Genomic DNA, 26464 nt, shown 5'->3' with positions numbered 1-26464 from the left:
CCCACCGAGATATCGGACCGAAAACTCCCCCGGCACCGAGTTGCACTTATCTGAGTCCACCACGTCTTCCCCAGTGCCCCCTCCCCAATTGGCAACTGGGGGCGATGGCGACCTGAGTGTTCACTCCCGATATCCCCTTCAGAGGTGAGGTGCCAGTCTTTCGTTTTTCTAAAGCTGTTGTAAATCACCCTGACCTGACGTTGTGCTAGCGCCCAAAGAAAAGTCAGTGGGGGGAGTCCTGCCCGGGCGAATAAGATGCTAATGTCTTTAAATGATGTCCCCAGCCTTAATTGGGGGGATTCTCGTTGCGTCACAGGCCAGGGGCCTGGAAAATTGGAAAACACGATCTTGCCGGCAGGAATCGTGTTTCCCGATTCTGAGCCTGTGTCGCCGTTCTGGCTGATGGCTGAAAATCGGCCAATGTGTGTGTGAGACTCACAACAAATAACAGCAACAAACTGGCATTGGATCGACGCTCCTCTCAACACATTACACCCTTCACATGTCCCAGGAGCAGGTTAGGCTGCTTCTCTCGTGCTCTGTGCCTCAGCTTCCAAGTTATTTGATTGCTGCTGTTTACAACGTGAGGCAGCGAATTGCCAAATTCCAAACGGAATATGCAGCGAGCTAGCTGTTTAGTTTTTAAGGGTCTTTTTGAATTGCCAATCGACAAAGCAATCAACAATAAAGCAAAAGCGTCAATCTGACACAGAGGTTCCTTTGACAGAAACAAGTTTGATTCGATGAAGTGAGAAGCATTTTTGTTTCAAAACAGCTGCGTTTATGCTCACCGGTTAAGACAAATTCAACGTGTTTATGACATGAATTGGCTCATTGCAATAATACTACCCAACCCAGTTTCTGTAGGTTAGCAGCTGACTGGGAGACCTGGCCAAATCTGCTCATATTCTGTGGAGACTGTATGACACACTATAAACACCAGGTGCTAGTGAAATTCGAACTGAAAGACCAATGGAAAAGCAGACTTTAATCTTTTTATTTTGTGAGGCCATATTTTCAACAGCGGCCTCACCTGTCCAGAGCGGCCATTTGGAAATTCAGGCACACACTGCCCTTGATTTTCAAACCAATGGATTTGGAAAAGGAATGTAAGTGGGGATCGAATCCCCGGTCAGTGCCAGTTTGAAAGAAACTCCAGAGTTTCACACCCCAGAGACAGGGGGCGTCATTCTCCGACCCCCCAGAGGGTCGGAGAATGGCCGTTGGCCGCCGTGAATCCCGCCCCCGCCCCCGCCGGTTGGCGAAGTCTCCGAAGGGAGAAAAGTCGGCGGGGCGTTAATGTCGCCGCTGCCGCGGAGAATGTCACGGGTCTGCGCAAGGCAGCCGATTTTCGGCCTGCCGATATTCTCCCTTCCGGATGGGCCGAAGTCCCGTCGACGTGATGACCGTTCACGTCGACGTGAATCAAACCTCCTTTTCATCGGCGTGACCCGGTGCTCCAGGCTCGCGCCGACCAGCGTGGAGGTGAGTGACGGCCTGGGGGGTTGGCTCTGGGCAGGCGATGGCGTGGCCGCAGTCTGATTGCGTGAGGAGAGGTGTGTCTCGGGTTGTGTGTGTGTGTGTGTGCGGCGGGGGTGTGTGGTTAGAGTAGGCTGGGCTCTGGGGAGTGCCGCGAGGGGGTCCGTGCCGGGGTGGAGGTTGGGGGGGGGTCCGTGCCGTGCCGGGGTGGAGGTTGGGGGGGGGTCCGTGCTGGGGTGGAGGTTGGGGGGGGGGGCTCCGTGCTGGGGTGGAGGTTGGGGGGGGGTCCGTGCTGGGGTGGAGGTTGGGGGGGGGGTTCCGTGCCGTGCCGGGGTGGAGGTTGGGGGGGGGGTCCGTGCTGGGGTGGAGGTTGGGGGGGGGTCCGTGCCGTGCCGGGGTGGAGGTTGGGGGGGGGTCCGTGCTGGGGTGGAGGTTGGGGGGGGTCCATGCTGGGGTGGAGGTTGGGGGGGGGGGGTCCGTGCTGGGGTGGAGGTTGGGGGGGGGTCCGTGCCGGGGTGGATGTTGGGGGGGGGACCGTGCTGGGGTGGAGGTTGGGGGGGGGTCCGTGCCGTGCCGGGGTGGAGGTTGGGGGGGGGTCCGTGCTGGGGTGGAGGTTGGGGGGGTCCGTGCTGGGGTGGAGGTTGGGGGGGTCCGTGCTGGGGTGGAGGTTGGGGGGGGGGGTCCGTGCTGGGGTGGAGGTTGGGGGGGGGGGTCCGTGCTGGGGTGGAGGTTGGGGGGTGGGGTCCGTGCTGGGGTGGAGGTTGGGGGGGGGTCCGTGCCGGGGTGGAGGTTGGGGGGGGGTCCGTGCTGGGGTGGAGGTTGGGGGGGGTCTGTGCCGTGCCGGGGTGGGGGTTGGGGGGGGGTCCATGCTGGGGTGGAGGTTGGGGAGGGGTCCGTGCCGTGCCGGGGTGGAGGTTGGGGGGGGGTCCGTGCTGGGGTGGAGGTTGGGGAGGGGGTCCGTGCCGTGCCGGGGTGGAGGTTGGGGGGGGGTCCGTGCTGGGGTGGAGGTTGGGGGGGTGTCCGTGCTGGGGTGGAGGTTGGGGGGGGGGTCCGTGCTGGGGTGGAGGTTGGGGGGGTCCGTGCTGGGGGAGGTTGGGGGGGGGGTCCGTGCTGGGGTGGAGGTTGGGGGGGGGTCCGTGCTGGGGTGGAGGTTGGGGAGGGGTCCGTGCGGGGTGGAGGTTGGGGGTTAGGGGGGGGGGGTCCGTGCCGAGGAGGGGTATGGGAGGGCAAGTGAGTTGGTCCACCTGGCCAGGTGCCAGCGTCCAACAGTTGGACCCATGCGGTCCATGCCACCTGGCTGGGGGTAGGAGGGGATATCGGCAATGATGACATGTCGTCCTTCCCCTCCCCCCCACCAGGCCGTCATGTTTTCAGATCATCCAGCGATGTTGGCCGCCGTGGTGGCAGCCGCTCATGTCTATGTTGCCCTGGATGAGGAGGAGGAGGAGGAGCATGCCAGAGAGGCGGCGCAGGCTGCCGCAGAGGGGGAAGCGGCAGCCGCCCAGGCTGGAGGGACACCTGACCGACAGGACGAGGAGGGGGAGGAGCACGTCGCGGCCCCACGGCAACGGAGGCACCCGAGGGCGCCCCGTGTGTACCGGCCCCGGCAGTCATACCAGGACCTCACGGACCGGGAATGCAGGAGGAGACTCCGGATGAGCCGGGAAACCGTGGCACACATCTGCCACCTGCTGGCACACCTGTCACCGCGTGGCACTGGCGGGGGACACACTCTCCCCGTGTCCGTCAAGGTTACGGTGGCCCTGAACTTTTATGCAACGGGGTCATTCCAGGCACCGAGTGGGGACCTGTCCGGCATATCGCAGACATCGGTGCACCGGTGCATCCGGGCAGTGACAGATGCCCTTTATGCCATGGCGCACCGCTACATCCGCTTCCCCGTGGAACGGGCCAGCCAAGATGCCCGGGCCGTGGGCTTCTCTGCCATTGCCGGGTTCCCCATGGTCCAGGGCGCGATCGATGGGATGCACGTCGCCGTGCGGCCACCTGCAGATAACAGGGCCGTGTTCACTAATAGGAAGGGGACCTATTCGATGAACGTACAGGTGGTCTGCGACCACCGCATGATGATCCTGCACGTCTGCGCCCGTCACCCAGGCAGTGTACACGACTCATTCGTGTTGTCGCGGTCATCCATCCCCGGCATGTACGAGGGACGCCATCCCCGGCTGAGGGGCTGGTTGCTGGGCGACAGGGGCTACCCATTGCGATCGTGGCTGATGACGCCTATACGGAGGCAACGCAATGAGGCGGAGAACCGCTACAATGATGCCCATGTAGCGACAAGGGGAGTGATCGAGAGGTGCTTTGGCGTGCTGAAGATGCGTTTCAGGTGCCTGGACCTCTCTGGGAGCGCCCTCCAGTATCGGTCAGATAGGGTCGGCCGCATCATAGTGGTGTGCTGCGTCCTGCACAACATAGCCCAGCAGAGGGGCGATGTGCCGCAGGCAGAGGAGGGCGGAGTGGAGGAGCAGCCGGAAGAGGCCCAGTCCTCCCCAGATGAGGGGGATGGGGGCAATGGTCAGGGCAGACGGGGTAGACACAGGCGGGTGGCTGTCCACCGTTACCCGCTGGCCCAGCGGGCACGGGACAGACTGATAGACGCCCGCTTCACTGACTAGATGGGCGTGGGAATCGGGTAGTATGGCCACAGACCGCACACCATGGCAACAGCCGACCACCCACACCCCCCACCCATCCAACCACCCAGCACCCTCACCCCCCTCCCCAACCCCACCCACCCCACCCGCATGCACAACACCCCTACCCCCCATTGCCGATCCACCTGCGGCACAACGGGCCGGGCTCACACAGTTGAGGGTGGACGCGTGTCTATCGCAGGCCATGGAGGATGATGACAACCCGCCCTGCGATGAGCTCCTGGCTCTACATCGTTGGACTATGTCTGACCCATGGCCACAGTACCACCATCCACCCGGACCATCCCTGCGTGCGGCTGTGACACTGCAGCGCACGGTCCCGTCCTCTGCCCGGGGGATGTTGATGGCGGCCCAGGGGGAAGGGGGCAGACTCACCTGGGGCTGAGGTAAGACCACCCGTCACACACACACTTGCGCTCAACGTACATGACACCCCCGCACACTTTGGACAGAGCACAAAGGCAGCTTCGGTAGGTGTAACATTGACTTTAATAACCAAAGGAGTTCATGCACGTGCCCTAGCCCCTAAAACTCATCTGTGCCCTGCACCCGTGCCAACTTACTCAGTGTCTAATTGTTTGGCCTTACGGGCCCTTTGACTACGTCTACGTGGTTCCCCAGACGGTACAGCAGAACTGAAGGTGGACTCCTGTGATTCCTGCCCTCTGACACTGGATCCCTTTGGCGGCCGTTTCCTGGGGCGTCCTGGCCTAGATGGGCCAGGCTGCGGCCCGGGCGACTGGGATGGCGAGCTGCCAGCCTGTCCTGCCCGTTGCCCACCCGATGCACCTGGGACGGAAGGGGGGGGGGGAGTCCGAGGTGTCGCGGTGTACCGGGACGTCCACTACAGAGGGAGCCGGGACGGACCACACCACCTCCCCCTCCCTCGGGGTGCCCGATGGCCCCCAGGCCTCTACATGGGTGGGGGATGCGAACGGACTGGCCATCCGACGCCCCCCCGACATCTGGCGCTGCCAGTCCTGGAGGCCTGTGCTGGTATCGACAGGGGTCTGCAGGTTTGCAGCCATGGAACCCAGGGGGTTGGCAAACCCTGTCTGTGACAGTGCGATGGCGGCTCGCACATGGCCACTGGCGCCGATGCCCTCAGCGATGGCCTGCTGAGACTGGGCCATGGCCTGCTGAGACTGGGCCATGGCCTGCTGAGACTGGGCTATGGCGTTGAGCGCCTCTGCCATCTGGCGCTGGCACTGGCTCATGGCCTCCTGTGAGAGGGCAGCCATTTCCTGGGCCACAGACGCCGCCTGCACGGAAGGCCCCAGGCCTCGCAAACCGTTCCCCATGTCTGACACCGTCGCACCCATTGCCTCCACCGCGGACGCCACCCGTGCGGTGTCAGCCTGGGTGGCACGCATGACCGGGACCACTCCCAGCTCCTGGACGCGGGTGGACTCCTCCACCTGCGACCGCAGCCGCCGCAAGCCGCCCGTCACCCTCTTCGCTCGTCTCCGGGTCGGTGGTTGCATCGGATCTATGTGTGGGTGTGGTAACTGCAGGAACCCGGGATCCATCTGGGCGGCAGATGTTCGCTTGGGCTGGGCTGCCCTCCGACCGCCCAGTCCCTCTGCTGCTCCTACCTCCACCTGCTGTACCGGGACGGCTGTGTTTTGTGCACCAGTGAGTGTACCAGACGCCTCATCACTAAAGTGCCCAACCGTGGTGAGTGTTTCTGCGATGGTGGAGGGTGTTGGTGACAGCAGTGGCGTTGTGTCGTGCTCTTCGTCCCACTCTGAGTCCATGGCACTTTGGGGTGGGGGTTCGTCTCCACCCATCCACTCTGAGTCACTGTCCGGTATTTCGTCTTCCTGGGTAGTGCTGTCCCGGGTAGGGGTGTCCTGGGTAGTGCTGTCCCGGGTAGGGGTGTCCCGGGTAGGGGTGTCCCGGGTAGGGGTGTCCCGGGTAGGGGTGTCCTGGGTAGTGGTGTCCTGGGTAGTGGTGTCCTGGGTAGTGGTGTCCTGGCTCGGATGTGACGGGGGCCTGTGGCTGCCCCCCTCGTCGCTGGGTGGTCGCTCCAGCACGTGACGGGGGTGTCGTCTCCCTGTTGCTCCAGGTCTCTCCGGCTCCCGTGGTGTGCGAGGGTCATCCTGCGGGCGTCGCATGCTGGAGGGTCCGGGTCTCTCCGTCTCCCGTGGTCTCCGAGGGGCATCCTGCGGGCGTCGCATGCTGGAGGGTCCGGGTCTCTCCGTCTCCCGTGGTGTGCGAGGGGCATCCTGCGGGCGTCGCATGCTGGAGGGTCCGGGTCTCTCCGTCTCCCATGGTGTGCGAGGGGCATCCTGCGGGCGTCGCATGCTGGAGGGTCCGGGTCTCTCCGTCTCCCGTGGTCTCCGAGGGGCATTCTGCGCGCGTCGCATGCTGGAGGGTGCGGGTCTCTCCGTCTCCCGTGGTCTCCGAGGGGCATCCTGCGGGCGGTCTGCATCTGCGGGGATGGGTGCCTGGACGTTTGGTCCTGCGATACACAATGAAGCATGCATGGTTAGACATCAGGCAGTGATCAGGTGATACGGGGGAGGGGGATATAGGGGAGGGGGGATATGGGGGATATGGGGGAGGGGGGATATGGGGGATATGGGGGAGGGGGGATATGGGGGAGGGGGGGATATGGGGGAGGGGGGATATGGGGGAGGGGGGGATATGGGGGAGGGGGGATATGGGGGAGGGGGGGATATGGGGGAGGGGGGGATATGGGGGAGGGGGGATATGGGGGAAGGGGGATATGGGGGAGGGGGGGATATGGGGGAGGGGGGATATGGGGGAAGGGGGATATGGGGGAGGGGGGATATGGGGGAGGGGGGATATGGGGGAGGGGGGATATGGGGAGGGGGGATATGGGGGATATGGGGGAGGGGGGGATATGGGGGAGGCTCACCCTGCCTGCCCTGACGAGGTCGTTCACCTTGTGGCACTGGGTGCCTGTCCGTGGTGTCAGGGCCACAGCGGTGACGGCCTCTGCCACTTCCCTCCACAGACGCCGGCTGTGGCGTGGGGCAACTCTGCGGCCGTGCCCGGGATACAGGGCGTCCCTCCTCTGCTCCACTGCGTCCAGGAGCGCCTTCACATCGCGTGACTCGAACCTCGGGGCTGAGCGACGGCCAGCCATCCAGTCGGGTGTTGCGGTCGGGTGTTGCGGTCGGGTGGGGGGAGCAGCGCGGCCTTATGAGCCGTCACGCCGTGCAGCGCGTATGACGCTGCACGGCGTGAACCACTGCGCAAGCGCGAATCCCGTTACGTCGCTGCTAGCCCATTTCGGGCCGGAGACTATCGACCCATTTTTCCGACGTGACGCAAGTCGGATTTGCGCCGTTTTTTGCGCCGATCGCCGGACTTTCCGCCGATAACGGAGAATTTCGCCCAGGATTCTCACTCTACTTTATTCATCGAGTCAAAACCAGCCTTGATATTGGGTTTACAATCATAACAGCTGTAGTTTAATGATGTGAGACTTGCCTGTACGATATTGGTTTGTCGTTTGATTGGCTATTCTGTCATGAAGTTCCTCGGTGATTGACAAATCGTGGAATAATGATTAGCTCAAGACATTAACCTGTACCTCATGCATCAGGTGACAATTTCACAACCTAAGCCAGCTGAGTTTTGCCGTACAGCAGGCCTACATTTGTACTTTAGGTTTCTTTGTGCAGGGGCATCCCACCAGTAGGTGGTGTGCATGTGCAGAAGATCGATCTGTTTTGTGTGGCAACTTAAAACAAAACTGAACTGCTTTTAAAACAGCTCCTTTCAGATTACCGCACTCTGAGTGGCTCCGTCTTTTTGATGAGAAGTTTAAGGCCCTTTTTGCCTGACTGGATAGATGTAAAAGATCCTCTGTGACAGCATTTGAAGAAGAGAATGGAATTCTCTGGGTGTTCAGGTCAACCTCTCAAAAGAGCCAACAAAATATTAGCTGTTAATGGCATTTGCTGGGTGCAAATGGACAATCTTGTTTTCCCAAAGAACGACACAGGCCGCCCTGCTGGTGTTAAGTGAAGTGGAACATCAGAGGGCGATGGGAACATGCCGCAATCCAGGACGTGCACACACAATGCAATGAAAGAGGTTCTGTCAAGTTGGAGATTCCATTTTCCAGATGAGATGTTAAACCCAACATCCGCTCAGCGAATAAACGGCAAGGAGAATAGACCACAAGGAGCGGGAAGTGCACTGTGAGACTGAGAAGGGCAGACCATGAGGAAAAATCAGCGGCTGGATTCTCCGATCCTGAGACTAAAGGGCGGGATTCTCTGGCCACGTTCGCCGGCAAGCGGAGATACTCGAGGTCAATGGAGTTCACCCGTGGCATTCTGACGGCGGGCGTGGTGGGAGAATCCAGCCCTAAGTTTTGACACCGGGGCAGGATTTGTGGAGTTCCATTACAGCAAAACTGGCGCCGCACCTGGATCGATTCAGCAACTGTTGAGGGGCTAGCACCGGTGCCATGAGGAAAATAATCAATTCCAATGAGAAACGGTGTGGGATTCGCTGGACTCATGACTGACACTCAGGAGGCTGACAAGCTGCAGTCGCATATACACACTTCACTCCCCACACTCACTATTCCAGCCAAAAAGGTGACACTGGTTACACTGGAACGCACCCATACGGCTGATGGGTCGAGGGGGGGAGGATCCATACGAACCGTGGCCTTAAGTTCACAGTGTGCTGTCAGTGACATGCGCAGCTGAATGGCTGCCATGTGCACTACGGCAATGATGTTCTGTGCCTGTCCACCCCAATCCCACAGCCCACCTCCTGCCACCCCCTGCTGCTCCCCCCAGCCCTGGCAGAAGCTTCCCGATCAGCAAACTGTGGCAATGTTGGACACTTTCCGTACTCCCTCTCTCTCCCTCAGCAGCCACGTTTCACAATTTTTCAAAGCACAAGTGAACCTGTTTCACAATTTTTGAAAGCACAAGTGAACCTCGCCGACGGGAATTCAGCCAATTGGAGGATGAGCATTGGGGAGGCCACAAAGAATACCTGGTCGGGCCCATGAATGATATGCCAGCGGTGTTTCTTGTACATGCGTTCTGGAACACATTGATGCGGCTGTCACGGCGACGGAGAATTGCGATTTGGCGTGAAATTGGCACTTGCCAATTTCGACATTGGAACCGATTCCCCGCCCAATTGGTGTTTCCCGATTCCGGTGTCGGCCGACAGAAAATCCCGCTCCAGGTATCTGCTGAGGAAAACTAAGGATCATAGGATGGTTAGAGGGGTTCGAAATCATCAGGGGGCTGGACAGAGTAGATAGGGAGAAACTTCTCCACAATCGTGAAATGAGAGGGCACAGGTTTAAAGTGATGTGAAGCAAGTGAGATGTGCGAAACAACCGTTTCACGCAGCGAGTGGCTCGGGACTGGAATGCATTGGCTGGAGGTGTGGTGGAGGCATTCAAGAGGGCATTAGATGATTATTTGACTACAAACAGTGTGCAGGGGTATGGGAGAAAAAGCAGGAGAGTGACACCAGTCATAATGCACATTCAGAGGGCCAGTGGGAACACGATGGGCCAAATGACTTCCTTCTAGGCTGTAACAATTCTGTGATCTCCCTCTTTGCTCTTTCAAAATCCCTCATAATTTGAAATACCTCCATTATGTCTCCTTAAACTTCTCTCTCCGAGGAGAAAAATCCCAGCTTCTCTCCTCTGTACCCTCTCCAAAGCCATGACATCCATCCTAAAGTGTACTGCCCAGAATTCTACACACTGCAGCAGCTAAGGTCTCACCAGAGGTTATGAAGGTTCAGCGTGACTTCCCCATTTTTGTATTCAGTGCCACAATTTATAAAACCGGGAGCTGGATTCTCCGGTCACTGACGGCAAAATCGGGTTCGGCGATCGGCCGGAGAATCCAAGATTACGACCGAATCGGGGGTGGCACTGCTTTTGCGATGCTTCGCCCCCTCCAAAGCAAATACGCCACGTATCAACAGCCGCAGGACATTGCCTGAAGCACGCCCCCCAATGCTCCGCCCCCGACCAGCCGAATTCCTGATGGCGTGGGTCGCTCATGGTGTCATCCATCGGGAACTCAGCGTGGCGGCTTCGAATCAGTCCAGTGCCGCCACAGTCAGGGGGAAGGCCGATCCACGGGTAGGGAGGACATTATTCGGGGCTGGGGGCACTGTGGGGGGTTGGGTGGTCTGGGGCGTGCAAGCCGGTCAAAGGGGGGCACTATTTTGTAGGCCGCGTCGGCGGGCTGTGTCTGCCATGTAGCACGGCACGGACGCTCCAGGCCGCCGCCTTGCGAATGCGCAGCCACGGACCTGGCAATTCTCCAGGGCATATTGGCAGCTAGAGCTGGGTGCTCTACGCTGCCGTCTTGCTAGCCCCCAGCAAAACGGGGAGTCGGTGGCCGTTTTGCGCCATTTTGTCTCAACGTCCCCACGTCGGCGTGGGGACAGAGTCCCAGAATCGGAGTATCCAGCCCCATGTGCCTCATACATTAGTCACTCTTTCACCCTCCCCCTGCCCCTCCAAATAGTATCATGTAGATTATACTGTCTCCCTGTTAGCATAGGTGCAACGACCAGGCAATTCCTTTGGTCAACTAGTCTGTTGGGTGCATCATCTCATATTTATCCACGTTTAATTGTACCTGACATTTGTCTGCCCATTTCACCAATCTGTTAGCATCATTCTATCATCTGCTTACTGTCCTGCCCAATATTTGCAACAGTCCCATGTTTTATATCATGCAACGATTTGAAAAATGCACTCCCTAGACCAAAGTCGAGATCACTTACAAACAGTATAACGAGGACAGTATTGGTCCTCATACCAATCCCTGGGGGGATCCCACTGCATACTTTCCACCAGTCAAAAAATATCTGCTCACCCCTACTCTTTGCTCTTATCTCATAAACAATTATATACCCAAGTTACAATCATCCCTATAATATTTGAGAAGGAATGCTTTTCTGGACTGTGAAGAAAGAGCAGGGATGCGGGACAATTGGTGAGCTCTTTCAGAGACCTTACAGACACGATAGGCTGAATGGACTCTGCTTTGTAAAATCAGCGCTGCATTCATTCCCCTCTACCGGAACATGTTTGATCAAAGAGAACAACAGACTATTAATGGTTGACCAAAGGAATTGTCTGGCCGATGAATCTATGCTTTACTCAATGCAAAATAACTTGCAGTGGTGAATAATGAGATTTTTACATGGTCGAGAGACCAAGGGCAGAATTCTCCCAAACCCTCGCTAGTGTATTTGGCAGGCATGATGGGAGAATATGGTGGGAGGGCCATATTACATGGTCAGAGAATCGCCGGGGGGGTCGCAAATCACGTGCCGGCGACCGGAGAATCGGCGCCACTGCCACCGGCGCGGCGGCGGTCGGGGGCCGCTCAACGCAGCCTCCCCCCCGCTGATTCTCCCTGCGCGATGGGCCGAGTGCCCCCTGATTTCGGCCGAGTCCCGCCGGCGTCGTTCTCGTGTGGTCCTACCCGGCGGGACCTCGGCTTTCTGGCTGAAGGGGGCGGTCTAGTGGGTGGGAGGGGGGATTCGACACCGGTGGGGGGGAGCCTCCACAGTGGCCTGGCCCGCGATCGAGGCCTACCGATCGGAGGGCAGGCTTATCCCGGTGGGGGCCAATGTTCCTCCGCGCCAGGCCCTTGTAGGTCTCCGCCATGTTGCGCTGGCCGTGGTGCGCATGCGCGGACCTGTGCTGACGCCCATATCGGCAGCTGGAGCAGCGTGAGATTCTCCAGTGCCGTGCTGGCTTCCTGTGCGGCGCAGGATCGCTGCTCCTGGGGGCCAGATGACGGCGTCGTAAAACGCTCCGGCGTCAACACTTAGCCCCAGGATCGGAGAATTACGCCCCAGGTTCACGCCGGCGTGAATTTACAGCAGGATCTTCCACTGGTGCCCGCCGTGGCAGGTCGGACATCCCGCCAAAGGATAGCTTGAATCTCATTTGCATCCTGTTAATGAGATGCCTATGAAGGCCTGATTTCCCCCCTCCCCTATGTCAGGTTCTCCACGATGCCAGCGTGAAACACGTTCATACAACGTGGCGTGCAGATGATTCAACTGAACAATGCTTTGGGCTGCCTCTGGTGTTCAGGATGAAGGCTGCCCACAACCCTGGTACCTGGAACTCTACGGCAGGGTTTGCATCTGCAGGTGGATCTTCCTGCTTCGGTGTTTTGGATGGCGTCTAACTTCCGGTTTCAGAATGTTCTTGGAGATCCATCTTCCTTCTCAAGAGGTACATCTTCCAGTCTCAGAGTGCCCCCGGAGATCTACCTTTATTTTGAGGTGGTCCACCTTCAATGGTGGGTCAGTAACATTGAACGTTTTTTCGTTATGGCACCCAGACAGGTTGGCGGACTAGGCGGCATCCAATCCAGCGCAGCAAAGGAATACAACATGATAAACACCCGGGCACATAATTAATGAGGTCAGGACCAGAAAACTTGTCATGTTTACCCACCAGCTGTCGCAACAGGAAACACTCAATGTTCCTGTACCCGCCGCGGGACTTAGTCTGAAATTGGGAGAATTCTCCCTCAAGACAAATCTTGCTTTGGTTCTGTGTTGGAAGAGCTTTACTTGTGAGTGAAGAGCAGTGAAAGTAACTCATGCTGTTTATTTAACCAGAGCACATTGGCCATGATTCTCCGGTATCCGGCGGGCGGGACGTACCGGCGCCAAGGGGAGGCGTGAACTACTCCGGCGTCGGAATCCTCCGCACCTTCAGGGGCTAGGCCGGCGCTGGAGTGGTTGGCGCCGCGCCAACAGGCCTCCGCCGGCCAGCACCGGCCAGCGCATGTTGGCGCATGCACAGATGCGCCAGTGTGTTCCCAGAACCGCTGGCGTGATCCCTGCGCATGCGCAGGGGGTTTCTTCTCCACGCCAGCCATGGTGGAGTTTTACACAGGCCGGCGCTGAGGGAAAGAGTGCCCCCACGGCATAGGCACGCCCACAGATCGATGAGCCCCGATCGCAGGCTAGGCCACCCTGGGGGCCCCCCCCAGGGGCCGGATCCCCCCACACACCACGAGGACTCCGCAGGCCGCCCTCAGAGCCAGGTCCCGCCGGTACGGACCTGGTCTAATCCATGCTGGCGGGGCTGGGCGAAAACGGGCGGCCGCTCGGCCCATCGGGGACAGGAAAATCGCCGGGGGGGGGGGGTCACTGCCAACGGCCCCCGATCGGCGCGGCGCGATCCCCACACCCGCCAAAAAAACGACGCCGGAGAATTCGGCCCATTATTTCCGTGGATCGGATTTTTAATTTTGCCTGGCTTTGCAGCTTCCTTTTAGGCAAGTGTCTTTAAAATGAGATAGGCTGAAGGACAAGCAAAACATTTTGCTTGGTGTTGCGTTGTTTATGAATTTCTGCTGAGCACATTGTACAAATGTATTAAACAAATTTAACCAAGTATCAAATCATTGCAACCTTCCTTTGTGTAACCATGTGCATACTCAGGTTATCATTGTGTAGTGTCTGGAAAGATAAGGCAGATATGTTCCTTATCGGAAGGAGGTGTTTAGGGTAATCTCTAAAGTGGTGTGTGTGAAACTGGACCCGGGTCCTCAGGAAGCCATATTGGGGGTGTCGGATCAGCCGGGGTTGGAAACGGGTGCGGAGGCAGATGTTGTAGCCTTCGCCTAGTTGATCGCCCGACGGCGGATCCTATTAGGGTGGAGATCAACCTCTCCACCCTGTGCCCTGGCGTGGCGGGGGGACCTGCTGGAATTCTTGATGCTTAAAAGGTCAAATTTGAACTGAGGGGAAGGATGGAGGGGTTCTACAATTCATGGGCGTTATTCATTATGCATTTTCGAGAATTGGATCACATCAAACATTAGGAGGGGGTGCTGGGAGGGTTGAGGGGAGGGGGTCGGCGTGTGTTAGTGGTGAGTATGGTGATTCCTGGGGCAAAATTCTCCCCCAGCGGCGCGATGTTCGCCGACTGACGCCAAAAACGGCGCCAATCAGACGGGCATCGCGCCGGCCCAAAGGTGCGGAATGCTCCGCATCTTTGGGGGCCGAGCCCCAACATTGAGGGGCTAGGCCGGCGCCGGAGGGATTTCCGCCCCGCCAGCTGGCGGAAATGGCGTTTGTTGCCCCGCCAGCTGGCGCGGAAATGCGGCGCATGCGCGGGAGCGTCAGCGGCCGCTGACAGTTTCCCGCACATGCGCAGTGGGGAGAGTCTCTTCCGCCTCCGCCATGGTGGAGGCCGTGGCGGAGGCGGAAGGGAAAGAGTGCCCCCACGGCACAGGCCCGCCCGCGGATCGGTGGGCCCCGATCACGGGCCAGGACACCGTGGGGGCACCCCCCCGGGGTCAGATCGCCCCGTGCCCCTCCCCAGGACCCCGGAGCCCACCCGCGCCGCCTTGTCCCGCCGGTAAATGCCAGCTTTGATTTACGCCGGCGGGACAGGCAATTTCTGGGCGGGACTTCGGCCCATCCGGGCCGGAGAATTGAGCGGGGGGTCCCACCAACTGGCGCGGCGCGATTTCCGCCCCCGCCCAATCTCCAGTACCGGAGACTTCGGCGGGGGCGGGATTCACGGCGGCCAACGGCCATTCTCCGACCCGGCGGGGGGTTGGATAATGACGCCCCTGATTCCTTTTTGTCATTTGTTTATGATAACATGCGGGCTAATGTCTGGGGTTTGGTGGAAGGATGGGACATGGGGATTGACATTACATTTGTAACCGTTTATTGTTTATTGTTGGGTGTAAATTTGGGAGAAAATGTGAAAAAAGAGGAGAATAAAAAATATTTTTAAAAAATACAGATATATTCCTTCATGAATACCATGTCATTCTTCGTGGTTCTTGAAAAGGGAAGGTAAACGAGGAAAGCCTTTGGACTAACGAGCCTGTCAGATCAAAGTTAAACATCAATGGGATTTGATTGCTAAAGGCATCTACAATTATAGAAGCCACTTTCAGTGTGTAATAACTTTCTGTGTAATAAAAATTCCATCAAGCATCCTAATTTCATGTTGTACATAGGCCCGTCTACGCTGGTACAAACGTTCACAATTTGTCTGTTATCTGTCAGTCTCATTCCCTACATGTCCCTTTCTACATCTCTTTCTGCCTGACACTCTCTTTTGTCCTTGTCCACGCCCCTCGAATGAGGGGCGTCATTCTCCGACCCCCCGCCGGGTCGGAGAATGGCCGTTGGCCGCCGTGAATCCCGCCCCCGCCCCCGCCGAAGTCTCCGGTACCGGATCGGGTTGGCGGGACCCCCCGTTCAATTCTCCGGCCCGGATGGGCCGAAGTCCCGCCCAGAAATTGCCTGTCCCGCCGGCGTAAATCAAATCTGGTATTTACCGGCGGGACCAGGCGACGTGGGCGGGCTCCGGGTGTCCTGGGGGGTCGCGGGGCGATCTGACCCCGGGGGGTGCCCCCACGGTGGCCTGGCCCGCGATCGGGGCCCACCGATCCGCAGGCGGGCCTGTGCCGTTGGGGCACTCTTTCCCTTCCGCCTCCGCCACGGCCTCCACCATAGCGGAGGCGGAAGAGACTCTCCCCACTGCGCATGCGCGGGAAACTTTCAGCGCCCGCTAACGCTCCCGCGCATGCGCCGCATTTCCGCGCCAGCTGGCGGGGAAACAAACGCTATTTCCGCCAGCTGGCGGGGCGGAAATCCCTCCGGCGTCGGCCTAGCCCCTCAATGTTGGGGCTAGGCCGCCAAAGATGCGGAGCATTCCGCACCTTTGGGCCGGCGCGATGTCCGTCTTATTGGCGCCGTCTTTGGCGTCAGTCAGCGGACATCGCGCCGTTGGGGGAGAATTTCGCCCGAGATTCTTAAATTGAAATGTTGCTGTTCTTTCATATTCCTATTGCTTATTTACCTCAGTGCTTCCTTCACTTCTCATCTTCTAAACGCAGTCAAGGTGCCCATCCATTCTGCCAGCACAACAGGCACTTTCATTTATTTTGTACGTTTTAGCATTTCAAAATGTCCTCATATTTTACAGTTCAAAAAAAAATACCAATAAAAGGTAATAGTGAATGGACCATGATGCTGAGAAGGGAGGCAGTGGAAAGCCAGATTGAAAAGAGAGTTTGTGGAAGATATCAGAAGGAAACACGGGCTTGGAGGGCCGAAGGGCCTGTTCCTGTGCTGTACATTTCTTTGTTCTTTGTTGTTCTTTGAAAGAGATATGGCAGAGTCAACTTTTGAGGAAGAGAATTCCTTTATTTTGATGAAATAAATAGGTGTTGCAATATTCTCTCTAATATTATTCCACTTTTGTGTTAATAAAATTTATTCTATTTTCCCCATATGTTTGTATTTGCTGCATTGTTTTGATGTAATTAATTAATATTGTTAATATGCCAGTTATTAAAATGTATTAAAGACAGTGTCGGTGATAAACAGACAAGCAATGATGGAACGCAGATAGTTCTAAAAGCTATAGGCAGACAGAGATTTAGTGTAAAACGCACAACCAATGTTCGACAGACACAGTGATAGACATAGACAGTCAGGGGAAGCTCAGCAATTAGACCTCTCATACGTTGCTTGTAACCGTGACTGTCATTAAATTTCTTAATTAACCCGTGAGCAGAAATAGTGCAGCACTGCTGGCAATGTGGAGTCTTTCCCAGATGTGAATGTGAACTGGAGACGGAGTTATGCCACTGTAACCCCGGTATGGTATCCATAATCATCCTTAACATGGCCCCCTCCCGGCAACAGCATTGGCTCTCAATCTCTGCCCCTTGCTGTGTTCGATACCAGCACGATAGCACAGTGGTTAGCACTGTTGCTTCACAGCACCAGGGACCCGGGTTCAATTCCCGGCTTGGGTCACTGCATGTTTTCTCCATGTCTGCGTGGGTTCCCTCTGGGTGCTCCGGTTCCCTCCCCAAAGTCCCGAAAGATGTGCTTCTTAGGTGAATTGGACATTCTGAGTTCTCCCTCAGTGTGCCCGAACAGGCGCCGAAATGTGGCGACTGGGAGATTTTCACAGTAACTTCATTGCAGTGTTAATGTAAGCTTTTTTGTGACACTAATAAAGATTATTATTATCACTAAATGATTGCTTTATTTCTTCCCCTCCCCCGCACCATGCAGGCCGAAAATGAAAAGCTGACCTGGAGGGATCGAGTTCCTGGCTACCTGGGGAATTTTGTGTCAATTCTGTTCATGGTAGGTTTGTTTATTCTAGTTAAGGATCGTTGGTGGTGATGAGGCAGGCTGGGGGGGGAGGGTGTGTGTGGTGTTGGTGCATGTGATTGAGGGCAACCTGGCATTCAGCAAGGTTCAGGTTTTCAATGATACACCTGATCATGTAGCAATAGTCTGGAGGCCGTGCACATTGAAATTACTTATCTCAATATCACCGATAAAATCTAAATCTATTTCTTTTAAATAAGCCCCTCAATATATGCAAGGGAGATAAATTTAGAAATGCACCCCGACAACCACAAAATTCAAAATGGACAATGACAGGTGGGCACGCAGTCATGTAAAATCCAGAGATCACATGATTGTCACAGATCTATTAACTTTACTGAAGAAGATTAACAGGCAATTATTTTGCAGTGTCAATTTTGAACGCACTAACTTTTCTTGGTGCATAAATTGAGTTTCGCTTTTTGATAAATGTACAAAATGAGAAGCAACCTAAAGGCTATGTTATTAATAGCCATTATCGAATAGAGAGATATGTGCATGTAGCTAATGCAAAAATGACTTCTTTGCAGATTGGTCTGACATTTTCTGCTGTCTTTGGAGTGATCATATATCGAATCTCCATAGCAGCGGCCATGGCGATGAGCACAAATGAGAGCACAAAGTCAAACATCCGGGTCACGGTAACTGCGACAGCTGTCATCATTAACCTTCTGGTGATCATCGTCTTGGATGAGATCTATGGTGTTGTGGCCGAGTGGCTGACAAAAATGGGTAAGCCTGTGTTACTAGGTAGTGGTAAGCGTCCAGCAAACAGCTGAAAAATCAATGCTGTATCAATGGAACACAGCACCTGGTAGGCGTGTGGTTCTAGTGAACTTTCCCTTTATAAACTCCTGACAGCTAGTTGACGAAGGAGGAGACCAGAACCTTTATTCATTTTAGATTTATTTGCAAAGTGAAATATTATAAGTGTATAGCACCAGTGTCAATGGTGTCTCTTTATATGTGCTCAAGCAGTTATTTATCCATTGGTTGTGAAGAATTGGGATGTCCTGAGTGTTTTAAGGTTATTTTCTGTCTCTAAGAGGTCCGGAGGCTTGTGTGGTTAAATGTAAACAGATCTCATTCATGTGACGTTCGGAAGAGCGGTAGTCTCAGTGACTTTGTGCAGGTTTTGTTGATTCGCTGTTGAAATCATAGTCTTCGATGTTTCCAGTACTTGGGTGTCTCCATCTGATTCACTTCCTTGTACTCCTTCAAGTTGTGTTTCTTTTTATCAAGAACCTGTATGCTTTATTGGGGTACCATAGGTTTGTCTCGTTCCTTCCAGAGGGAATGGTCATTCCGATCATTCCTAGGGCAGGCGCAGGTTGTCATTTTTCTGTGGGGTCCACTACGTTCTTCCTGGATGTTGACTTTCTCAAAATGGAATCTTCATTTGCACCTGTTCACAATACTAGCCAAACATTCATTCACTCTCTTTTTTTCCAATTATTTTTCAAGCTTATTAATCTTTTCATTCAGCTCTGTAACTACTCTGATGAGTTCAGGGGCGTCATTCTCCGACCCCCCAGCGGGTCGGAAAATGGCCGTTGGCCGCCGTGAATCCCGTCCCCGCCCACGGCGAAGTCTCCGGTACTGGAGATTGGGCGGGGGCGGGAATCGGGCCGCGCCGGGTGGCGGGACCCCCCCGCTCAATTCTCCGGCCCGGATGGGCCGACGTCCCACCCAGAAATTGCCTGTCCCGCCGGTGTAAATCAAAGCTGGTATTTACCGGCGGGACCAGGCGGCGTGGGCAGGCTCTGGGGTCCTGGGGGGGGCGCGGGGCGATCAGACCCCGGGGGGTACCCACACGGTGGCCTGGCCCGCGATCGGGGCCCACCGATCCGCGGGCGGGCCTGTGCCGTGGGGGCACTCTTTCCCTTCCGCCTCTGCCACGGCCTCCACCATGGTGGAGGCGGAAGAGACTCTCCCCACTGCGCATGCGCGGAAAACTGTCGGCGGCCACTGACGCTCCCGCGCATGTGTCGCATTTCCGCGCCAGCTGGCGGGGCACCAAACGCCATTCCCGCCAGCTGGCGGGGCGGAAATCCCTCCGGCGCCGGCCTAGCCCCTCAATGTTGGGGCTCGGCCCCCAAAGATGCGGAGCATTCCGCACCTTTGGGCCGGTGCGATGCCCGTCTGATTGGCGCCGTTTTTGGCGCCAGTCGGCGGACATCGTGCCGTTGGGGGAGAATTTCGCCCCAGTTGTCTTTATTTCAGAATTATCTGTGAAACTTTTGTACAAGCTTCACAGCTCCACCTGGGCATACAGTTCCTCTCAGAATGTTTAATGCATGCTGACTCCTTGTTTTCTGTGTCTATAGTTCATGGTGCTGGCTGCACTGAAGAAAACCATTAAGATGTTATTGTTAAATGTGTAAGTGGGGTTATAAAATAATCTGCACAACTTTGTTTGTTTATTACTGAACAATACCTCGTTTGCTTTGGTTAGCACAAGAAGTTCTGTCTGTGTTGCTCAACTTTCATCTTAACAACACAATGTTGTGAAACTCGAAAAGCTAATAAAGGAAACTTTCATAGTTTCAGGCGCACTTTTCTTTAATTAATGTTTTTGGTTTAAATGGAAAACATACTTAGAGTTCTTTATGTTATTTTTTGCAGAGGTTCCCAAAACAGAGAAAATCTTTGAAGACAGATTAATTCTGAAAGCATTCCTATTAAAATTTGTCAACTCTTATGCTCCTATTTTCTATGTGGCCTTTTTTAAAGGACGGTAAGTCCCAGCAAGTTAGTATCTTCAGAGAGGACTAAGACATATAGCTTCTTTTGAATGCTAAACATAATAAGTAGATGAATTTCCTTGGGACAATTCTTGATCAGTCCCTTGACGGGGGATCAGTGAAAGACCCATCCATGTGGTGTCACCAAGATTTCCGCCAATTTTTCAGTGGAGCTAATCCGGATAACTATTGAGGAAATTTTGAGCAATAAAGTTAGACGAATGAGAAGCCAGGTAAAGCATATTAATAGTCATATCTGCTCTGATAACTGGGATCTCGAGTTTTTCTACTATTCTGAAGTATGTGAGCTGTCATTTCAAAAGGAAGTTAAGGGGACAGTTCAGTTAGCTTTAATCCAATGAGCAATCATTCTTCTGTTACCCAAACTTGTTGTTTTCTCCGATCTTCCGGAAATACAAAAAGTACTGAAATTACAGATGCTTTCAACAATAAGAAAAAAGAATTAACTTATTGGGAGTATAAATTTGCCTCAGGAAGGTTACATGAGCAGTAATGCATGGGCCACCCCTGGTGCACCACATTTGATATTCAGCCTTATTGAGATCCATGGAAATGGATATTAGGCTTGGAGTAAAGCAGGCAGTCAACATGATACCACCCATTTTGCACTACGGGCCAAGATCAACATCTACTGCGCGGGGTAATATTTTTCACTTTCAGAAAGAATATAAATCTTCCTGAAATTCACTCTAAATTGTCAGTCTCACTGAGGGGTTGTGTGGGGAGAGGAAATGTCAAGTTGACATAGTCGGAGTTGGTCTGATCTCAAAGGAAAGACCCACGATTGGACCTAAGAGGGAGACCTTTGCATGTGGCCTTCCTCCAATCGATCTGTCAGAAGTATCAGCAACTTTCAAAACTCCTAAATTATATTAAAATCAATAAATGACAAGTTTATTGACATGGCCCAGGATTATGTTGAAGGATGTGATGTATAAGATCCATGAATGGTCCTTTTTCTTGGCAGGTTTGTTGGCCGACCTGGGAGATATGTTTACATATTCAATGACTATCGTATGGAGGAGGTAGGGTGAATAATCAGAATCAAGCATACAAGTCAATGCACCACAGAATTTCTATTTAATTTAATAAGTTTTCATATTTAATGGTTTACTAGACCTGTTGTTCACTTCTTCTTCATTTCAGTGTGCCCCTGGAGGTTGCCTGATGGAGCTCTGTATCCAGCTGAGCATAATTATGCTTGGTAAACAGCTCATTCAAAACAATCTCTTTGAAATTGGAATTCCGTAAGTATCGTAACTAGTTCTGTTTATCTTTTGAGTGATTTTTGACTAAAGAGTTCCATCGGAATGGGTTTCCCTTACATACTGTAACTTCCACTTAAATGCTAATTCATGCATCTTTTTCATCACAAGCAAAGAGCCGAGGTGATAGGTTGGTGAGTTTACCCAGTTGAATCATACAGGACCGTTTCTCGTTTGGTCTTGAATGTTTGTTACTATGTCTAATTTCAGCTAGGACAATACAGGGGGATGGTTTCAAACACACTTTGGATGTCAGTTGGAAATGCATAAATGAAAAAGTTAATTGTCTCATTAAAATGCCTTATTGTGAGCAAAACTTTCTCTCACAGTTTACCAAAGCGTTTTAAGTCACCCAATGCTGGATAAGCAATGCTGATCTCCACAAATGATTTTCATTCATCCAAATTCAATATTAACCATAACTGGCTTTCCAGCAGCAAACTGAAATGACCGAGTAAATCACTCAGTTTCAGGATGGGCAACAAATGCAGGTCCAGCCAGTGACACCCACATTACTAGAATAAATTGAAAAAACCCAATCTCAATGGATGGGCAAATTACTAATAAATACCACAGTTCTATTCCATGTGGTCAGTTTATTTTTGCACAACCTATGGACAGAATTTAATGCACCATTTGGAGGTGGTCTGAGTGCAGAGACTGGGCCATATAATGGGCAGAAGGGTGCGGGGTAAAGACCTTGCTGCCTATACATCTCTACAACCCAGTCCCCTGTGGAGCTGGGAATCCTGACGGCAGCCAGCGGGCTACCTAATTGGGACTTAATGCCAATGAGGTTCCCAGAAATGACTGCAGCCCTGTTCTCCGGTTGATGGCTGGGCCCACCGCTAAATTCCACTCCCAAGTAATTTAGAAGCAAAGTTCCATCTATGGATGGTACACAGTTTTCACTCAACATTTATGGCCAGAATACCGCAGTAAGAGACAGATTCTCTGGCCTCCCAGCCGCGTGTTTCTCAGCGGCGGGAGGTGGCGTTCGCTGGCAGCAGGATTCCCTGATCCCGCCGCTGACAATGAGAATTCCCATTGAAGCCACCCCGCGCTGCCAGCGGGTACGGAGAATCCTGCCGCCAATGAACGGCCAGAGAATTCCAGCCAAGAGCTTGGAAATGGATACTGTTGAATGTATTCATACAGGTTTTGACAACAATTTGGAGAAAATACTCTGATTAATTATGTAGCAACATGGAAAAAAATGGGGATGTGGGACTAAGCTACACTTTGAAAGTGCCAGCAGAGGCACGAAGGCCCGAATAATTTCCTGCTGCACTATGAGTTTCTCTGGCTCTTAAGGCTCAGACACCCTGGGTTAGGGGGAGCAATTTGACTCTGGTTCTACTCTTATTTTCCACCTGATGACTCATACTGGAAGTATTTTATATACGGATGTTGGGTAAAGAGAGGACTGGACTCTTAAATGATGCACACAGCAGTTGAATATACTGTCAATAGTTATGGTGAGCACAGCAACATCAGCAAAACTGGGAAATGAAATGAAATGAATTGAAATATGACATGGATAAGGATGATGGAGAGCAGCTCAAATAACAGCTCACGTAGGAATGAGAAAAGCATTTCAAATGCTAGCTGTGACTCCTGCATTTTTATTTCCACACTTTACAGGAACAGCATACTTTGGGGATGATTTTGACATTGCGTGAGATGAGCAGTAGAAAATTGGCAACCTGCATTTTCTAATTTTCAGAACTGTTGAATTCAATTGAAATACAATTGGGAATAGATGCAAAATGAGCTGCCAGTTCACTATTGATCCTTTTACTCAAAGTCATAATGGCCCCCTTGGATTCCAGCTGGTGAATTTCATGTGGATTCTCACTGTTTCTTACTCAATACACTCTGCATGTTCTAACTAACTCCGACGGGTCAATCTGACAGCAATCTCTGGCATCCATGCTGAACATGTAAATGCAGAAATCCAGAGTTTTCTGCCAGAAATACCTTGCTCCTCCATAGAGTGCAATGTCTGCACTGATAGACTTATTAATGGAATCACTGTAATGCAGTAGAGCTGAGGTACTTTCTAGTTCTATGTTAGAAACAACCAAAAAATGTCAAGGCTGGTACATTTTGAAGTAAGTGATTTTGTAACGATGCGATAAGTTATAGCTACTCTTGAACAACTTCCCTGGCCCTGAAAGTTCATGTTACAAGTTTCAGGTGGGATTTTCTGGCTCTTCCAGCCTTCAAGAGCTTCTGGTTCCTTCCCCCCTCCCCCCCCCCCCCCCCGTCACTCCAACAGCGTTTTACTTGGCGGTGGACGGACGAGCCATGCAAAACCCGCAAGACTTTGGCGGGACTGGACGATCCTGCTAACGATCATTGGTTCACCACATCCACGGTGGAGGGGCTGGAAAATCCCAGCCATAGAGCTCCATTCACTCAGAAAAAAGCCAACAGGGGCTGTTTAGCACAGGGCTAAATCGCTGGCTTTGAAAGCAGATCAAGGCAGACCAGCAGCACCGTTCAATTCCCGTAACAGCCTCCCCGAACAGGCGCTGGAATGTGGCGACTAGGGGCTTTTCACAGTAGCTTCATTTGAAGCCTACTTGTGACAATAAGCGATTTTCATTTTCATTTTTAATTTCATTTCATTTCATAATGTTTTAAAAATTATTTTGCTTTTTGCTGTTTGTTTCATTTATCTCTCTCCCTTAATGGTGACTGTATTTCCAAATCTCTGTTTTACTTCCTGTAACAATTAATGCAAGTTACATTTCTTTTTTAATTGCTGGTTCGGAGTCTGCATGCCTTGGTATGGGTACTTCAGTTTGATTTGTTAAAGGGGCTTGCTGTTGCTTGCCCAGTTCACAGATGCCACAGAGCACATATAAGAGAGAGAAGGACTGAAACAGAAATTTAGAATAGTGGAAATCCCCACTGACAAATCCATTAAATCTCTGGGCATTTGCTACTGAGAACAAAATCAGGTCCTATAATAATAAGCTATTTAATAAGAGTGACAAGAAAAGTAAAGAACTTTCACAACAAGCTACACTCAATAATTGGAAGAGTGTTTGCATTATTGCTGCAGTCTCTAAGAGTGAAATTAGTTGTTTGGTTCCATCATGGGATTTTATACTGCTTACTGAAAAATTATTGCAAACTGATCCCTTATTCCTTTGACATTAAAAACTGTTTAGATCATCAAAATAAAAGTCTCAAAGCTGAGTTGACATTTCTGCCACTTCAGGTATTGTTTATTTTAAATGTGATCTTGTCAATAAGCGCGTTTCCATATCCTGGCTACGATGTGATTAAATTGGGTTTATTTTACAGGAGAATGAAGAAATTGTACAGGAAGTTGAAGGACAAAAGGACTGAACCCAAAGAATCTAATGATTCCAGTACCACTAAGCAGCCACAACAATGGGAGCTAGACTATAATTTGGAGCCTTTTACTGGCCTGACACCTGAATACATGGAGATGAGTATGTTGATATAGTATTAAATTTTTTAATGGATAGCCTGAAATAAGATTTTTTTAAGTCAAAATTGTGGAAAGAATGCTGTTCACAAGATTAATCTTTTTGTTCCCTGTTATCAGGATGTGAGCATCACTGGCTAGGCCAACATTTATTGCTCCGCCCTCATTGCCCTTGAACCACAGAAGTCCATGTGGTGTAGGTACACCCTCAGTGCTGTTAGGAAGGGAGCTCCGGATTTTTATCCAAAGACAGCGAAGGAACAGAGATTTCATTCCAAGTCAGGATGATATGTTACTTGGAGGGAATCTTGCAAATGGTGGTGTTCCCAAGTATTTGCTGTTCTTGTCCTTCCAGGTGGGAAAGGCCATGGGTTTGGGGGTGATGACGGTAATCTCGGTGGGTTGCTGCAGTGCATCCTGTAGATGGTACACGCTGCTGCCACTGTGCACCGTTGATGGATGGAGTGAATGTTTAATGTGTTAAATGTCAGAGCTTTCTGAAAAAAAAGATTGAGACCCATGATCAGGAAACATGGCCAAATTATTTTTTTAAATCAATTTGTGTAAATTTATGGAAGAAAAAAATGCAGCTTTTTGAAATTGAAGGTGATTTAAGGTACAAACTAAGATGTGGGCATAAAATGGGTCAGTGCAAACGGATTGGCTGGTTCTATGAATCTGATTCTGCAATCTCTCTCCAGTATTGTTCTAATTGGCTTGATTGGAAATAAAATTTGCAGGGGGTGTAAAATGGGCTGTTGATTCATTGTCATTCAGTTTAGATGAACAAACAAAAATCAAATTACCCCCAAAGAAACAATGAGACACCACTTTGTGAAATTGAAATCATTTTATTGGAACCTCAAAATAAATCATGCTTAGTTTTGTTATCCTTTAACATAACAAAAGTGTCCAAGTTTGTGAATCACAAAAGGCTAGTATACAAATGCAGCATGTAATTAGAAAATATAATAGAATGTTATAATTTATTGTGAGGGGAATCAAATACAAAAGTAGTGAGATTATGCTTCAGTTGTATAGAGCACTAATGAGACCACATCTGGAGTTCTATGTACAGTATTGGTCTCCTTTTTTAAGAAAAGATGTAAATGTATCAGAAGTAGTTGAGAGAAGGTTTGATTGATATTTATGGTCACATGTACCGAAGTACAGTGAAAAGTACTTTTCTGCGGCCAAGGGAATATACGCAGTATGTACATAGTAGACAAAAAAAAAATCAACAGAGGACATTGACAGTGGTGCATCAATAAATAGTGATTGGTTACAGTGCCAAACAAGAGCAGCATAGGGCATCATGAATAGTGTTCTTACAGGGAACAGATCAGTCCAAGGGAGAGTCATTGAGGAGTCTAGTAACTGTGGGGAAGAAGCTGTTCCTATGTCTGGATGTGCGGGTTTTCAGACATCTGTATCTTCTGCCTGATGGAAGGGTCTGGAAGAGGGCAAAGCCTGGGAGTGAGGGGTCTCTGCTAATGCTGCCTGCCTTTCTAAGGCAACGAGAGGTGTATACTGAATCAATGGGAGGATGGCAAGCTTGTGTGATGCATTGGGCTGAATTCACCACACCCTGTAATTTCTTATATCTTGGGCCGAGCAGTTTCCATACCAAGC

At 52.4% G+C, this 26464-nt stretch overlaps 1 protein-coding gene across 1 annotated transcript in view; it reads left to right on the top strand.

Annotated features, from left to right (window-relative positions):
- LOC140388072 (anoctamin-1-like) overlaps positions 1-26464 on the top strand; it is a 239442-nt gene that overhangs the window by 172062 nt on the left and 40916 nt on the right. Inside the window, exons 16-21 of the mRNA XM_072471680.1 lie at positions 17235-17309; positions 17867-18068; positions 19962-20073; positions 21069-21126; positions 21248-21348; positions 24685-24836. Coding sequence (XP_072327781.1) covers positions 17235-17309; positions 17867-18068; positions 19962-20073; positions 21069-21126; positions 21248-21348; positions 24685-24836 — 700 coding nt within the window. The remainder of the gene's footprint in view (positions 1-17234; positions 17310-17866; positions 18069-19961; positions 20074-21068; positions 21127-21247; positions 21349-24684; positions 24837-26464) is intronic.

Source organism: Scyliorhinus torazame, chromosome 13, assembly GCF_047496885.1.
Source record: "Scyliorhinus torazame isolate Kashiwa2021f chromosome 13, sScyTor2.1, whole genome shotgun sequence".
Classification (NCBI taxonomy): Eukaryota; Metazoa; Chordata; class Chondrichthyes; order Carcharhiniformes; family Scyliorhinidae; genus Scyliorhinus; species Scyliorhinus torazame.
Note: the sequence above shows the minus strand (reverse complement) of the source record. Positions and strands in the feature narration are given on the sequence as shown.